Raw genomic sequence first — 18,767 nt, forward strand, 5'->3', positions numbered from 1 at the left:
ACCAGAAAAGGGCCTTTACGTCTGCTGTTTTGGATCCTATTGCTGATAAATGGGATGATGTTGCAACTGGCCTGTATATTTTGACAGCTCATATTTGATTCAAACTCACATAAAATTATATTGCGTGTATTGCAGCAGTAAATTTCCTGGAGTCTTTTTTTATAGCACTCATGGGAGAAGTGAGCAACAAAAAAAACCCCAGCAGCTAATTCCTATTTCAGTTTGCTGTATTGCATAAATCGCAGTGACTATCATGTCTTAAGATAAGATGTACTCCTCAGTGCGGCTTTGTCTCTTTTGTACCTCTGTATACAGGGTCAAATTGTTAATGTAACTCAGCTTCAAATATAAATGTTTGTTTCTCTGGATAAAATGGGCCAAGTGAACAAAGTTTAAGCAGCCACAGTAGGAGAAGTACATTTGCAATCGCTTGTAAGAACATCAAGAGGAATATTTAAGTGGAGCCTTTAAAAGAAAGTTCAGGAGGAGAATTTTCCTCTTATCCTGTCAATCTCAACGCAAGTGTAGCTAAATGGCTACTTGGCACACTCGTGTGACAACTGCTTCAGGATCCCCTAACAACCTCTTCTCTACCTTTATTATACACTGATACATAATAAATGTAAATCATAATTACACTTAATGTTTTTTTATACTATTCATTTTAGCTTTTTTTTATTTTTATAACACTTTTTTTTGTTAAGTCTTTTCATAATGATGATTTAAAGCCCCCAGTGAATAAACTAATGGTGACTATGGCCAGAAAGATGGCAAGGCACATATTTAAATAAATGCGACCCATTAAGAAATGTAACCCATTTAAATAAATGAAACATATTGAAATAAATGTGTTGGTGTCCTCATGTTTTTTCATCTGTTAGCCTGTTCATGCATGCATATTTTTCTCTGTGATTTCAGTGGATCCGTCGCAGGTGGGGAAAGGAGTGGCTCTGATCACAGTGATGGACATTAATGACAATGCGCCAGTCTTTGCCATAGAGTATGAGACCTTCCTGTGTGAAAACGTTGGTCCAGGACAGGTATTGTGGCTCTTGATTCTTCAACAGAAAGGCTTTCATATCAAATGTGATTTCAATACTTGTATAGTGGAATTAAAGAAAAAAATCTTCTCTGATACTACACAAATTAATTGTGCACTATTACTTTTGGAAGCAACTAATGAATGAGAAAAGAGATTATGTGCTGCATTGCACTGCAGTTTAAAGGAATAGTTCACCCAAAAATGAAAATTTTGTCATCATTTACTCACCCTCATGTTGTTCCAAACCTGAATGAGTTTCTTTTTTTCTGTTGAACACAAAAAAATATATTTTGAAAAATGTTGGTAATCAAACAGTTGATGGCACCCATTGACATCCGTAGTATTTTTTTCCTACTATGGAAGTCAATGGGTTCTGTCAACTGTCTGGTTACCAAAATTCTTTAAAAAATATATATTTAGTTTAACAGAAGAAAGAAACTCATAAATCGTCTCGGGTTACGACTGTAAGAAGAAGTCCCTAAGAAGGGAACGAAACGCTGCGTCAAGAATCGACACTTTGGGGAACGCCTTCAATGTGACGCGTCTGAAGCCTGTATGGAACTAGTCCAATCTTGATTGGTGTTGCGTGATGACGTCACCCGTGACGTCGCATGTGACGGTGAAGCGGGAGCTATAAAAGGACACCGGAACCTAACAGCGTCAGCTTTCAATTCGTCGAAGCAAGTCGTTCTCAGGAGCGCGAAAGTGTGGCCGAGGGACGCAGCGTCTCGTTCCCTTCTCAGGGAACGAGGGTTACAGTCTCGGGTTACTGTAACCCGAGACGTTCCCTTTCGAGGGAACTCGCGCTGCGTTGAGAATCGACACTTTGGGGAACGAAATGCCCACTGCGCCACACTGAGAGAAAACGCCCTGGTATGAAGCAATCTGGCATACTCAAGACGAGAGAACTTGTGACCCCGGTGTAGAGGGCAGATCCAAACTGTACAAAGGTGTGAGGGGAGGCCCAGCCTGCGGCATCACAGACCTCTTGAAGGGAAACTCCTGACAGCAAAGCCTTAGAAGAAGCCACTCCTCTAGTCGAGTGAGCTTTAATCAGAAGAGGCGAAGGCAAACTGCGTGCCTCGTAAGCTGAAGATACAGCCTCTACTATCCATCTGCTGATAGTCTGCTTAGAAACAGGGGAGCCCTTATTAATTGACACAAAACACAAAACACACAAGAAGTTGGTCCGACTGTTGCTTAGCTTGCTCATCCGACACATGCGGTGGAGGATGAAACGCCTGAAGAATTATAGACCGTGCCACATTTGACGGCACCTTAGGCACATAGCCGGGTCTAGGGTGGAGAACGGCTTTTACTCTGCCAGGAGCGAACTCGAGGCAAGAGGGAACAATCGAGAATGCCTGCAGGTCCCCAACTCTTTTGAGGGACGTAATTGTGAGCAGGAATGCTACTTTAAAGGACATGAATTTCTCAGACACCTCATCCAAGGGCTCGAAGGGTGCCAGTGATAACCCTTCAAGGACCACTGTCAGGTCCCAAGCGGGAACTCTGGACTGGATGACAGGCCTCATCCCCCTAGCTCCACGAAGGAAACATACAATTAGTGGGTGTCTCCCCAAGGTGCCCACCCCTAGAGGCGTGTGGAAGGCAGCTATGGCCGCCACATAGACCTTATGCGTGGACGGGGAGAGCCCGTCAGAGAAGCGACTGAAGCCACCGGGCAGTTAACTGGGTCCAACTGAAGTTCTCTGCACCATAAATTGAAAAAATTCCATTTTAAGGCATACAATTTCCTCGTGGAGGGGGCTCTAGAGTTTAAAATGGTCTCAATAACCTCAGTTGAGAGACCAGTATTTACGAGCTGGTCCCCCTCAAGGGCCAGACCCACAGTTTCCACAACTCCGGCTGAGGGTGAAATATTGTGCCCTCGGCCTGAGAAAGAAGGTTCCTCCTGATCGGGATTTGCCAAGGAGGGCCTGCTAGAAGAACCATGATGTTCGAAAACCATACTCGGGCCGGCCACTACGGGGCTACTAGGAGTAAGCTGATCCCGTACCGCCGGACCCTCTCTAGAACCCCTGGGAGCAGAGCGATTGGGGGAAAAGCGTACAGACGTAGCCTCGGCCACGTCTGCACCATGGCATCCAGTCCCAGGGGAGCTGGATGTGATAGGGAGAACCAGAGTGGACAGTGAGTGTTCACGTGGGTGGCAAATAGATACACTTTGGCCTGTCCAAACTCCTTCCATATTAGCTCCACCGACTCCGGGTGGAGTCTCCTATCCCCGGGCCTCAGCCCCTGCCTCGACAGGATGTCTGCTCCCACATTGTTGTTTCCAGGGATAAACATCGCTCTGACTGAGAGAAGTTTGCCCTGGGACCACAGGAGGACCTGGTGTGCCAGTCTGCATAGAGGGCGCGATCTTACCTGTCGATGGCCCCCCTGTCGATTTATATAAGAGACCACTGACGTATTGTCTGTCCGTACAAGAACATGATGGCCTCTGAGGTCCGAAAGGAAATGTCTGAGAGCCACAATCACAGCCAACATCTCTAAGCAATTGATGTGCCAAGAGAGATGAGGGTCCTCCCAGAGACCTCTGGTGTAGCGGCCTTCCATAACCGCACCCCAGCCTGTGAGGGAGGCATCCGTGGTCAGGATTTTCCTCTGACACGGTGCCCCCAACACAGGACCTAGGGACAGGAACCAAGGTTTATTCCACTTTATCAAGGAACGAAGGCATCTGCGCGTTACCTTGATAGTGCGAAAAGGGTTCCCCCTCGGGGAAACCCCTTTGCTCCTGAGCCACCACTGTAAGGCCCTCATGTGCAGCAGACCAAAAGGAATTACGTTGGACACTGCCGCCATGAGACCCAGCACTCTTTGAAAGTGTTTGACAGTGATGGTTTGGCCCAGCCTGAAACTCGTTACTGTGGTCAAGATGGTATTTACACGAGCAGGAGACAACTGTGCCCGCTCGTAACTGAGTCCCAAACTACCCCCAGGAAAATCGTTCTCTGCAGAGGAGTTAATGAACTCTTCTTGACATTGAGTCTCAGTCCCAAGCACCTTAGATGGTGCAGAACAACATCTCGATGTTGAACTGCCATCACCTCCGACTCTGCTAGAATCAGCCAGTCGTCAATGTAATTGAGGATGCGAATGCCTTGAAGTCTTAGAGGAGCAAGAGCAGCATCCATACATTTCGTGAAGGTGCGAGGTGACAGTGCTAGGCCGAATGGAAGAACTCTGTATTGGTAAGCCTTTCCCCCGAAAGCAAACCTTAGAAACTTCCTGTGTTGAGGAAGGATGGAAATATGGAAGTAAGCATCCTTTAGATCTATCGTGACAAACCAGTCCTCGGATCTGATCTGACTCACGATAATAGGTATGGTCAACATTTTGAACCTGTATCTCCTCAGAGACCGGTTCAATACCCTGAGATCTAATATGGGACGTAAACCTCCATCCTTCTTGGGAACTATGAAGTACCGGCTGTAGAACCCGGTTTCTCGCTCTTGAGGAGGAACATACTCTACGGCCTCCTTCGCTAAGAGGGACTGGACTTCCTGTTCCATGACCTGACCCTGCTCGGAGCTGACCAGTGTGTGCACGACCCCACTGAATTCCGGTGGGCGATACTCAAACTGGATTCTGTACCCCTTTTCTATTATATGCAGGACCCACTGAGATATATTTTAAAGACCCTTCCAGGTGTCTAAATAATCTACTAGGGGGGCCAGTCTCTCGAGACTGACCTCTGGTGTTATATTTAAGACCTCGGTGACCTGAAGCAGTTGACTGGCAGGTCTTAACCGAAATAATTTTTCTGCAGGCCTCGTGAGAGGAAGCGAACTCGACAGAACCGCCAAATTTTTTGGCGGACACTGTGATATGCTTTCGCTGGAGGTGAGTTGTTGAGATCGTGAGTTGTGGAGATCGTGGAAAAACGGGAGGCTCCGGCGCGAAGGCTGTGACCGGGCTTGCAGGAAGCGCTCATCGAGTTTACTTTTTACTGTCGCTTCCTGCTTCTCTGGTGGCCAACTGATATTTAATTTAGCCACTGCCCTAGTCACAACCTCCAGCAGCTCCTCAGATGCAGGAGAATGGAGTGGCAGATCTTCACATTCCCCTGCATCGATGCTCAAAATATCCGCCTCAGAGGCAGATAGTTTGAGCATCTGGTCCTCTTCACGGGCGGAAGAAGCCGCAGGGCGGGCTCCCGAACCGTGAGCGGGACCGTGGGAACTGGTTGATGAATGTTGGGAAAGGGCCGAAGCCATCTCAACATCCCCAACCAGATCCCTTTGCGATCCCCAAGAATGCAGGCGCCGCGCTGCCTCGACAGACGCAGGACCTGATCCCTGGGGAGCGCGTGCCTGGCCTGTTTTATCGAACAGGCACAGGCGGGAACGGAGCGTTCTCATAGGCATGAGATCACAGTTTGCACAGCCTGTGCATGCTCCATTCCCAGACAAACAACACAGAGCGAGTGTGTATCACCCTCGCTCAAAAAGCGCGGACAAGGGGACGCACACTGTCTGACCTGCTTCTCTGCCATAATATATATATATATATATATATATATATATAGTAACGTACAAACAACACCAAATAAGACACACAGTCACATAGAACGCTTACTGAAGAACAGAAAGCTGACGCTGTTAGGTTCCGGTGTCCTTTTATAGCTTCCGCTTCACCGTCACATGCGACGTCACGGCTGACGTCATCACGCAACACCAATCAAGATTGGACTAGTTCCATACAGGTTTCAGACGCGTCACGCTGAAGGCGTTCCCCAAAGTGTCGATTCTCGACGCAGCGCGAGTTCCCTCGAAAGGGAACTCATAAAACTCATTAGTTTATATTTTTGATAGAACTTAACCAGAAATAATCTGGACCTTAGTGCTGATCAGTAGCCAGTAAAGAACAGCGAGAGCCACAGATGGACAGAATGATAACAACAGGATTCTAGTGACTTTCTGCTGCAGATCACTCTAATCAGGGGATCAAAACATTGTGCGCTCATGCAGAAAAAGCTTTACACCGATGCAAATGAGACAGAGGTGACTGTGGCATGAAATTGGTTTGTTGGGGAGCGTGGCATTGTCAAGTAGCCAAATGTGAGGTCCTGCAGCAGACAATTGCTGAACACAAACACAAGCAAACCAATGGATTCCTCATTTTCGAGTCAGCAACATGCCCTGATTCAAACACATTCTCTGTCACATTCATATTCCAATGTTTGTCAGAACGTCATTACTAAGATAAATGTGGTATAAAAGACATTACGAATGCCACATACTAAATGCATGGAGAAAACATTCTGGACATTTGTTCTGTCCAAATGGGAATGATAAAAGCCGCCGACAAATTTTGTGACTTGACTCACCATTGATCTAGATGGCGCTGGGTAATGTCAGAGGACCAACATCAGTGGTGAAAACAAGACTGATTCTACACACAACTAGAGGCACCTTTCCTTCTGAGAGCATTTTTTTATTTTCTAAGACTAGAATAATACAAACAAGAACACTTGATTTAATAATAATATACAATAAAAAATATTTTAATAGCTGAAACCTATGGAAGCCTGTTCCCAAAAATATCAGTTTATTTCTTATTGTCATTATTTTTAAAAAATATATTTTTGTACATCACATCATTTCGACATATCTTACAGTTGACTCTCATAAATGCGAATTTATCTCAGAATTGAGACTATCTCCCAATTGCAAATTTATTTCTCATAATTTGTGACTTGGCTGTGGCTTTTTCTAGTAAATGCAAATATCTAATGATTTAAAGTTTACAGTATGTCTGTATGTCTCACAATTTTAACTTAGAATGATTTCTTGATTCTTGCATTTGTGACTCACAATACGACTATTTCTTGTCTACTATCTCACAATGGTCACCGTGATTTTGCTACATAATGTTCCTGGGTCAACATATTTTCTTGATCCTGGAACAGCATTCCTGTCCAAAAATTAGCTCCTAACCATATCCCTACCCCTAAACCTAACATACCCCTAAAATCATAGGGAAATGATAAGTGAATAACACTGATGTAGAAGAGCCTAACCAGTTGTAAGCCGAAACTTTACATAAACTATGAACGCCCTCAAATTAAGTCTGATCAACTCAAATGGTTGCACCTGGTGAAATCATGTTCACCTTCTCACAAAGACCTTTTTATATATAAATAGTCAAAAAAAGGCAAGCTTCCATAGAAACCCCACTTAGTAATTGTTTCATTTAAATCTCAGAAAGATGGTGTATTATACAGAGTTAATAGTCAAGCATTTGCAGAGGTGTTTGAAATTCTTACTCATTTAATTACGATGTTGTTTTTATTAGTGTATCAGAAATTGACTTGATCTGATCAGTTCTTTTGGGAGCAGTGAAAGAATACTGAAGGATGTTTTTCTTTTTCTTAAGAAAAAATAATCCCTCCCACAAGAGCTCTCAAAACAAAGAGAGAACAGAACAAGGCTACAGGGTTTACTGAGCATGAGATACAATCCCCTGTAGTGGCATGATTGTCTGGGCCATAACAATTAGTCCTGGCCTGTCTGTGTCCCAGAGTCACAGGGAACAATGTTTGTTTTGCCTAAATGAAAAGGTGCTGGTGGGCTCTTTTCACAAATGCTATCGTAGCCTTGAAACGCATTACCTAAGTCCCCCAAGAACACTCTCCATGTGTTTTGGACACCTCAGACTTCTATCACTTCTAACTTTCAGAGCTCTCTCTCATATTAGAGGCTAAATTACTTTCCTGCCTCTCTGAGGAACAGTAGAACAGTCTCACTTTCTCTGAGTAGAGATGAAAGCGTCTGTATGTTTCCATAATGATTTAGTTTCCCCTGTGATTCATGTTCACTTCCATATCTTCAGCCATGGGAGCACTTGAGCGATGCAGCAGTGATAGTCAAATGCTGTCTTGATTGCACGGATCTCTCCTGTGATTCTTGGCACGAGGACTCTGTCCTTATCATGGCCCTTAAAACGCTGTACCTGCAGAACAGAGGCTCTCAGACATCCTGGAGTGCTTTTGGAGACCAAATCTGAAAGTCAAAGCCTTTGAATGAGGCGTTCTGGAGCTGTTAGACGAAGAATTTTGATCAGAGTGTTTGCCGTGAGGGACAGTGTCATCAACAAACAGTGATGGCACTTTTACGTTCTTTGTCACTTCAGTGCCTTGCAAAATAGTCGCAAATGCTGTTTTTCTATATGTGTCTGTGGCGAAATAGGCTCTTTTTCAGCCAGCTTTCGTGTTTGCTGTTAAATTATCTTTGAGTGTATCTCCACTTTGTTGTTTTCGTACACCTCATCTGCACATTTGTAAATTTAGAGCTTCACACCTGCTCCATCAAGAAGCCAGCCCCTCTGAAAGAGACTGTATGGAGCTCTTCAATTTAAATTCAAAATTGCCTGGAGGAAGAATGAAGTGTTGCATATAGGTGTGTGGTAATGCTGTTGCCAGGTTTCATGAGCAAATGATACCAGGTTTGAGTGCAAATTTAATTATTTCTTTTTTCCTATGTACTAGCTAGATTGTGGGAAAAGTACATTTTTTCAAAATGAGGGATGTCTGAATGACCAGTCGAAGTCCTGTATGATTAGGCTGGTTTTGTGTTTGTTTGATTCCGCTCAGACGTAAGAGGTGTTCTTGTGTTAAAAAGAAACTACAGAAGTGCAATGTAACAAACCAGAATGCAGATTCATTTGCACTTTTTTTTTTATCTTGATACAGCGTCATAAAAAAAAAAAAATGCTCACTGCAAGACATTAAAAAATTATGCAAGCCAGGCTCTAGTCTTTTCTTCTTTAAAACCAGAAGTTAGTTTGAATTATTTGTGACTGGATTATTTAAATCTTTATTATTTCAAAAAAAATTTATTTTGAAAACATTGTTAGTGCATTGTTAATATCTTATTTTCATCAGCAATTTAATTAGCACATTTTTGTTTCATCTTCGCTATTGTTGACAATCAGTTCTATTAACAATGAAAGCTTGGCCTCTAAAAAATTCAAAACTTAAAAAAATGCATGAAAAATCTAGTCTGTTGTTGGATGAAGGTGATCATAATCACCCATCTCCGAATGTATGTGATACGAGGGAATATTCCACATCATTGCATTCGAGGCTAAAACAGATGGCTTGTTGAAAAAGGTCCCCAGATCCCCATCCAACAAGTGCCTGTAATGGGGTCACATGCACCAAACGTATGTCTTCACCTTCGCTTCCCAGCGCAAAGCTCTTTTCTCTGTGCCCTTGGTTTCTCTTTTGTTCCTAATATGCCTTTTTGAATTTAATAGAAGCTTAATATGAATTGAAGCTTCGGTCTCTAAATGAGCCAGATGATTTGTTACAGGTGATTTAGCAGATTAGATTATGAGGAGTGAGTGTTTTTTTTTTTTTTTCTCTTTAAGGTCGTCTATATTCTGTCTTGTTTCTGTATGCCTCAGAGACACGGTCAGCAGTGGCAGGCTGACAGACTGGTGTTTTAAAGCGCTTGTGACTGCTAACTCTTCACGGGCGGTTTTACCACTTTTCCCCTCTTTAAAACCAGGTGGCACAGGGGAGATTCCTTGCCCTCCAGCCATTCTTACATGTACTGCGAAAGGAGCTTAAATCACCCCTTTTATTTTCATACTGTATATGCACTTCTTGGCTATACAAGAGCTATTTTGTGTTTTTGCAGTATTATTTTGAAAAAAAATTATTGACTTTTCTCCTCGGTCAAATCTAAAATCAGGTTTAGTTTAAGCTGTTCTGCCTTGGCAAGATGTTCGTATTCATTTTAAATGAACCCGTTGCATCAATGATTTTATCAATACACTTTGCATTCGCCTTAATGGACTATCTGTAATTAAATTTGTCACAGTTTACTGTAATCAGCGCTTGGTACTGAGGGAACATCCTGTGCTGCTTGTGTCATTTATGCAGGTTTTTAATAGTGCAACGTTTTAAAAAATATTTACAGATAAATGATAAATCCGTCAGAGTTCCCATTGCCAAATACTCACTTAGTGTAAATGTGGGGGAAGGGTGTTAAATAAAAAGAAATGAGTGGATAATTAAAGTGCTGCAAACTCTTGGTTAGCACAAGGTCATATTCCTCGGACGAACAAGGAAAAGATACAGAAGAGTCTGTTAGCCGCAGCTCCGCTGCATTCGGCCTGTGTGTGAGGTTTTAGGAGATTTTTCAAGCAGATTGAGTTTGTGCTGACTCCAGCCTGACACAAGGGAAGAGCTGTGCACAGTATTTAACCCAGCCAAACCCACAGATTAGGCCACAACAGTGTGTCAGGAGAATCTTCTTAGCGTACCACCTGATGGGTCACCCTGATATTCATCTCTAAAACGCAGCACTTTGCCCAGCTTTAGAGGGGTTTCGGTCCAGATTTAGACTGGGATGGCCCTCTACTTTGCTAAATCCCTGGATACCGTATGAGCTATCTCTCACAGATAGCTTACTGGCTTCGCCTATCCTCCTGATGTTGTTTTCAGTGTGATTTAAACTTGTGAATTGTGCATTTGTTTCTTCCAAGTTTTTACCACCTTGAATTCAGCTGATGGCTGAAATTTTTTGTGTGGTGTTACATGAAAAAGAGCTGCTGATTTAATATGTTATATTAGTTAATTAATTTGGTAACACTTTACAATAAGGTTTCATTTGTTAACATAAGATAATTTATTAACTAACATGAGCAATACATGTTACTGTATTTGCTAATCTTTGTTAACTAATGTTAACTAATGAAACCTTATTGTAAAGTGTCACCATTAATTCTGTAAAGAAATGTATTCAAAAAATGGCAAGGGTCTTGGGGTTAATATATAGTTAAGATTAACTGTTAATTGTCTTAATATGTGGCTCTCGTGGCGAGAGAGGCTGAGTGATAGGTTTATACTGTTAAAAATAGTATCACAATTGAACCTAAAATATTCATACAGTAGCATCTAAATAAACTTTGCTCCAGTCCGTAACTTTTTTGGGTTAAGAATTATCGAAAATACATTTTTGAGCAAGTACATAACCAGCCAGTGTGCAAAACTATCTGCTTGCCTTAGCTCGATTCAAACCGGTAAGCTTGTAATAATGTTTTTAATTCCAGTGATACTTGTGGATTTCCGCGGGAAATTCAAGCATGTCTTTGCATCATTACGTCACATCTGTACACATAAAGGAGGAGTCTCGGGCTAGTAGGCTATGAGTGTGAGGATGTTGGAGGTGGAGATTTATAACCTTTTCTCACAGCACTTGATATAATTAAACATATTAATTTGATGGCGAATCCAGAAAGGTTCAAACAACAATCACCAGTGACAACTGGACATTCACCCGTTGTAAAATGCAAAAGACTTCGGAGTGAGAGTTTGGAAAAAGAGACTGCAACCGGCCCATGCGAAAACAAGGATAAATATCTGAAGGGCTTTAAATGTAGTCACGCAATGCTGATGTTGAACATTAACAATTATAGAGAACAAAGTATAATTTGCACGGTTTGACGTGATATGATAAGCGATCGTTAGATTTAATCCGCACGATTTACTGCAATGCTTTTTTCCCTTAGTTGGTCAGAAGAACAAAAGTGGATGTTACTTACTTGTTCAGATGACATTTTAGGGTGAAAAGTCTTATGTTGGTCATACTTCCAAAAAGTAGAATCTGTGATTCCGAATGCCAGTATCCACACCGGCGCGGTGACTGACAGCTGCACACTCTCCTCAAAACATTGGATTCATCCGCACTGTGCCACGCCGAGGTAAAACTCACGTAAAGTTGATAATTCCATGAATGACTGCAATTGCAGATTTCGAACCGAGATGACGACAGACTGGAAAAACTGTTAAATAAATTAAATTAAATTTAAAACAATTAAATAAGTCCATTCATGAAATATTCAGGTTTATCTAGAATCTGAAACATTCATTGTTATTGTGACAATGCAGTGTTTTGAGCGAGAGAGCTGTGGATTATTTTGTCTGTAGTGAGGCAATAACAGCAGTATTCATCTTCCTGTTCTTTACTCCCTCTTCAACACTGTCTTAGGTCATTGAAACAGTAAGTGCAGTGGATAAAGATGAACCACCCAGCGGGCATCGCTTCTTCTTCTCCCTCACTGCAGAGACAGCTGGGAACATGAACTTCACCCTCCGAGACAATAAAGGTGCGTCATTTCATTAAGACAGTTTATAGCGAATCCTTGAATCTCAGCTCTTATTCCTAAGACAGAAAAGGTTTCGTTTTATCTATTCATAGGAGTAATTTTTTCACTTTTCACATGATATCATATGTCTCTTTCTCTCTGCAGACAATACAGCTTCTGTTCTAACTAAGCGGAGTGGTTTTCAGAGGAGGGAACAGGCTATGTATCGACTGCCAGTGTTGATAGTGGACAGCGGGTCCCCTGCCCTCAGCAGCACTAACACGCTGTCTATTAGAGTGTGTGATTGTGACCCTGATGGGACGCCCCAGTCATGTGGCACAGAGGCCTTCATGCTGTCAGCTGGACTCAGCACCGGAGCTCTCATCGCCATCCTGGCCTGCATCATCACCCTGCTTGGTAGGAAAGACATGTATCCCTCCTGAGCACATAAAGCAATGGTTAATAAGCCTGTTTAATGAAACAAACTGACATTGACAAAGTGCTGCTTTTCTTTGTTTGCTTGCCGATCATTTCCCTTTCTTGAATAGGTCTAAAAACGAATAGTCCCACCTCAAACTCCCGCCAATGATTTAACCAGTGTTGTTGTGTCCGGCTGTTTGGGATGATTAAATCAACACACAAATGGCTTATTATGAAACAACATTTAGCTTTTGTAATGTCATTTTTTTCAGAGTGAAACAAATTATTCTGCTGGAAATTTGAAGAAAAGGTTTCAGAGGCTGAGAAAGTTACACTACTTTTTTTTTTTAAATTGTTCTGCAAGGATACATTAAATTAATCGAAAGTGACAGTAAAGACATTTACATTGTTACAAACTATTTTTATTTCAAATAAATACTGTATATTAAGCCGTGTTTCCACCGCAGGAACTTTCCCCAGGAACTAGGAACTTTGGGGTGGTACTCCGTGTGTTTACACCGCAGGAACCAGGGTCTAAATGAAGTTCCGGGTAAAAATTTCCCCCCCAGAAAGTCCCTGCTGGCGAGGTAGTATTTTTTCAGAGTTCAGGAACTTTCGGGGTGGGACTTGTGCGCTGAACATGCTGATTGGTTCTTTTACCTTGTTCTCTCTGCCGGATGGCGCGCGTTCGTCCCATCCATCTCACGGTCATGTCCGCTATAGCTGATACCAAACGTTGTCTATCTAGCATTACGAGCTTTCTGAAATGAATACGCTTTGGTATTAGTGTTCGTCTCTTTTCTGCCGTTTTGTTAATTACCTCGTTAGTAAACCAATAGATCGCACACAAAAACAGCACAGCTTGAATCTCCTCAATACTTAAAACTCAAAACAAGTACGCGCAGACTGGGAGGAGCAGTCGCACGCAGTTCAACGTCACCAGACTAATCTTCCCGGAACTTTAGTCCACGGTGTAAACGCAGTGAGCAACCGTTCTGGGGCAAAAAAAGTTCCTATGAAAAAAGTTCCTGGGACAAATAATTCCTGGTAATTGCGGTGGAAACGCGGCTTTAGAATGATTTCTGAAGGATCGTGTGACACTGAAGACTGGAGTAACAGCTTTGCCATCACAGAAATAAATGACATTTTAAATAATATTGCACAATATTACAATTTTTACTTCTGAGCATAAGAGAGAAGTCATACAATTAACTTCCGTTCAATTAACATTTATAAAATTGTACCTACCCCAAACATTTGAACAGTAGTGTATTTTGTATTTATTTTTTTGATAAATCATATCCAAGGACCAGGGCCATTTTATTATGTATTTATTATTATGAATAACATTTGATTTCAAAATATGTTGATTTCATGTTGTCTTTAAGAGAAAACTAATGTTAAGGTATCCGCATTTAAAAATGTCAGAGAGCTTTGTGAATGCAGCTTCCAATCAGCTCCCAATTTTTGTTATTGTTTTTCAAATCATTTTTTAAGAGCATTCCTTGCATTTCCACCTCCCCCGTACTGACATTTAGCACACATTTGGGCTGCCGTTACTTTAAAAGTGCTGGCACGACTGCTCTAACAGTTGGGACTCGGCATGCGCTGAGAGGTCTGCTTGGCCACAATTGACTTGTTTACCGTCTTACAGGGAGGCTGCAGGTCTGGATGATTACTTATTATTTGGAGCCTTATTAGCTGATTGTTTGATGAGTGACCTCTACCCCATATGTACCATTCACTTGGTCTGATTGGTTGACTGGTGAGCCTTTGTGTTGATTTGTCGACCTGAAGACTGCACAGAGGGAGTGAATGCAGTCCTGATGGTTTGATTGATTTCTTGATTATGCCATTGATAGGTTGTCTCTCTGGCTGTGATGGCGATGTGGAGATCTGTCTACGGACACAGCCACAACTCTATTTGCTGACAGATTTAGTCTCTGTCTGAGTCCTGTTATTGTGACAAGACAGGAATTTGTGTGTGTGTACATTTTGAACCAAACCCCAGTAATTTCCATTTTTTGATTGCTCACTGCATAGATTACGAATACGGAACAAAGGAAGCTCTTTCTGCCTCTTCTGTGCCATTATATCTAAGTATGAACTAGTTCATTTCTATCTGAATAGATACGTTACAACTAAACAGTAGATCTGAAATAATACGTTGCAGTGAAGCTAAGTGCAATGTGTTTCAATTTCACATTCCCTAAGAACTCTGCTGTTCTCACACATGACTTGGAGCACCATACATAAGATCATGATGAAGCAAAATTCCATGAGACATTAAGACTTGATTTATTAATATTAATATATATGAAAATGCAATTTATTCCTGTGATGGCAAAGCTGAATTTTCAGCATCATTACTCCAGTCTTCAGTGTCACATGATCCTTCAGAAATCATTCTAACATGCTGAACTGCTGCTCAAGAAACATTTCTAATTATCAAAGTTGAAAACGGTTGTGCTTAATATTACTGTGAAAACTATGAGACATGTTTTGCTTCTCGTTGTTGTCCTTCCTCAGGTTCAACAGGAACCTGGGAGTAATCCCATCTTGACCAAACAGCACAGCTTGTGGCACACAGTAGCAGACTCCATCGCTGTTTTGATTGATCGCTGTTTTTAAGTATTTATCATCTGAATGTGAGCTCAGCTAACAGCTGTAACTAATGTCAAATAATCATTCCTGTGGTTTGCCGTCTCGTGTGAATGTAGGGATCTCCAGTACCCCATCTCCTCCCAAACTACACAAGTTGGATTAGACCACTGCGCTGCCTGATCTGAGCAATGCAGTTATTTTTGGCAAAGAGAGTCCGGCCCCTAAGGGCTCAAGACTGCTCACTCATGGTTGAGGGGAGGAGGATGCCTTCAGAGTAGGAGAGCTGCAGAGGGAAAAGAATCTTCTTTTCTGCTTTTATCTTATTCAGAGTAATGAATCAACAAGCTTTTTGGCTGCTGCTGCTAGTTATCAAAGCAGCGCACAACTAAACCGTGGCAGGCAATGAATGATACACAAGGACATGTCAACTTTGAGTCTTTTGTCTTTTTTTATCTAACAACATACAGTTCAAAAGAGTTTCTCCATTAAGGGATTTTTTCAGCCAGAAATGAAAATATTGTTATTTCACCCCTGCATGACTCTTTTGTGCTGCCATCGAATACAAAATGAGATGTTTAAAGAAAGTTCACGCTGCTCTTTTTGATATACATTCTTAAAAATAAAGATTATTTAGTGGCATCTATGGTTCCATAGAGAACCTTTAGAACCATTCCACAAAAGTATTTTTTTTTTTTTTTTATAGTGGAATTAGGGTTCTTTGTTATTAAAATGTACTTTTCACTAAGAAAAAAATGGGTCTTTTAAGAACTGTTTGCTGAAAGGTTCTTTGGGGAACCCAAAATGGGTCACATCACTGCGAAAACCCACTTTTGGAGCCATATTTTAATGAAAGTAGATGATGAAGCCATATGATAGCTTTGTGTGAGGAAAAATACCTTGACAGTTGGTCACCATTCACTTCCATTGAATGGTAAAGAGCATCTTTGATGTTGTGCTATAAATAATAATCCCTTTAGTATTCCACGGAAGAAAGAAACTCATGCAGGTTTAGAACGACATGAGGCGAGTATATGATGACAGATTTTCAGGTGAACTCTTGCTTGCCTTGTGTCATTACAACATCTCAGTCACACTATCAAGCCCAATCATTGATAATGATTCAAAAAATGTCAAAAGAAGGGATCTGTTAACACATTGCTATTTATCAGTGTTTGCATAAAGTAATCCAAAGGATTTCTGTAGCGCATATCACATGATGACAGCCGCTGTGTCGTTCTAGTTGTTCTGAGGGAAACCTTGAGCTCATTATTCCAGTCTTAGGTGGAAGAATACAGAGAGGTCAGGTAAGCCCGAGGTGCTCTGATACATTCATGTCCACAGGTCACACTCGCAACATTGACATCACCCTTTCAATTTCTGCTTCACCGATTGCAGGGCATCTTGTCTTCCAGGCGCTCTTCACTATGGCCTCTGACGGTGCAAGTGGACGATAGTCAGTAATACTTATGAGGGCCCTTAAGGCGATGTACTGTGCTCTTGCATCACCCAGAATAAATCATATTTTATTTTTCAGATAATGTCACCGCTGTGAAAACGCAGGGACAGACAGGTGTCATAAAGCACAAACACCTTGTGTTGGGCAGCCGCATAAATGTCAACAGCCAGATATATCCGCATATCGCCAGTATATCTTGATTAGTCTTCACTGCCCTGGGCTATTGGCAGTGGTTGAGATATGTAAAGGGAACGCATGAGACCGAGAGAAAGAGAGGGAGGGAGTGAAAGAGAGAATGAAGGGCAGTGCATAATCTAGTAGTCGCTGCCTCATTTTTAAGAGGTCGATGAGAACGAGGCCCCCACAAAATATCCCACTTGTTGTTTAATTGATTCTGGATGACGGATTGTTTTCTCAATCCAATTACTGCAAATTGAGGATAATGTTAAATTGATCTGCTGCTCCCGTTGAACATCCATCTTGTGTCAAAACTGCAGAGAGGGTAAATCAAGCCTTAAAGTGGGCACAGTCTGTAACAGTTAAGTTTTAAGACTGCATTAGATCTATATAACTCTTCATAACAATGGCTTAAAAAATACAAACTCTGCACTCTCAGAAAGTTTTTTTTTTTTTTTTTCAGGATTTAACCCTTACGTGTCACCGACCCACCGGTGGGCCCAAAGCCATTACATTTTAAAACAGTAATATCCTATACTAAACCTAAACTAATCTTGACAAACTATATATCATTTGAAAGCTTACAATCTCTAGTTCAAGAATATTTTCATACTGAAGGCGTGTTCAGACCTTTATTTTGAAATAGCAATGAACCTGAAAAATCATGAAAAAAGGGTAGAAACCTCTGTTTGTTTTCATGCCAAGAGTTCAAAAGATAGCATCCATTCAATTATTTTAGAAAAAAAGGTCTGACAATGTTTTAAATATAAACAAAAAAATAATAGTCACCATTTGTGAGGTGGCAGCGAGCTATAACGCACATACATGTTATTTTTATGTGTTTCTTAGAGGTTGAATTCATATCAAAATCTGCCAAACTTCTCATACTGAATCTGAATAGGATGTCTACTTCATAAATTGTATGAAAATTGTGGAAATAATGGTTCAGATCACTCAAACCACATATGGAAATGGAGGCGCCCTTATATGGGCAGTAATAGAGTCTGGTTGTCACCTAGTGAAAAAGTTTGGTACTGCGCCCAAACAAAATCTTACTGAAAGCTAATTTTTTGATATATCAATCTAAAATTTGAAACACAACTTGTTCAGACTTTTGGCATTGATTTTTTTGCAGTTATAGAGTCGCCCAGTTTTTGAAAATATATATTTTATATAAAATATGAATGATTAATTTTTTTTGCATTGTACATTTTCATAAACTCAAACTTCTATAACTTTTTTCTGTTTCACTTTCTTAATTTATTTCACTTCTACAAAAATCTGCCAAATGTCTTCTTTAAAACAAGACCAATCTTACGTCTATATTCCAAAGCATTCTTGAATTACAACCATTTAAGTTCGGAATGTGCATTTTCATGTATATTCAAAAAAAGGGGGCGGTGACACTTCAAGGATTTAAGGATACAACAGCTTGTTACTGCACAGAACCCTTAAAGAGACTTTCAAAGAGATCTCAGTACCTTATTTTCCCCTAAAAGCTTCATATATTGTGCCAGGAGAGTACATATTACTACTGAAAGGTACAACGTTATCTCTTACGTTATACTGACCCAGTGACAAGCTGTTGTACCCCTAAAGGTAAAATTTTACAGTTTTTTTCTGACATTGTGTCTTTTAAAGAATTCTTGTAATATCGGTTTGTTAAACAACAGATTCACATTGGCCCTCATTTATCAAAAGTGCGTACACCAAATTTCCAGCGTACACCTGGCGTACACCCAAAACCACGGTGACTTTGAGATTTATCAATATGGACGTTGGCGTACGGCACGCTCAAATCCTACGCCAGCTCAGGAGGTGGTGTACGCACGTTTTGAGTTAGTGCGGAAATGCGCAGAAAAACAATCCCTAACACCACAAAACGCACTGACAAACTAAAAGATATGATATATTATGACCAACAACAACAACATAGTAATT

At 41.3% G+C, this 18,767-nt stretch overlaps 1 protein-coding gene across 1 annotated transcript in view; it reads left to right on the top strand.

The window, feature by feature from the left end:
* The window catches only part of cdh7a (cadherin 7a), a 72,122-nt gene that overhangs the window by 46,107 nt on the left and 7,248 nt on the right, over positions 1-18,767 (top strand). Inside the window, exons 9-11 of the mRNA XM_056256641.1 lie at positions 919-1,040; positions 12,073-12,190; positions 12,335-12,586. Coding sequence (XP_056112616.1) covers positions 919-1,040; positions 12,073-12,190; positions 12,335-12,586 — 492 coding nt within the window. The remainder of the gene's footprint in view (positions 1-918; positions 1,041-12,072; positions 12,191-12,334; positions 12,587-18,767) is intronic.

Source organism: Rhinichthys klamathensis, unplaced genomic scaffold (assembly GCF_029890125.1).
Source record: "Rhinichthys klamathensis goyatoka isolate OS25496 unplaced genomic scaffold, OSU_Roscu_1.1 h1tg000127l_1, whole genome shotgun sequence".
Lineage (NCBI taxonomy): Eukaryota > Metazoa > Chordata > Actinopteri > Cypriniformes > Leuciscidae > Rhinichthys > Rhinichthys klamathensis.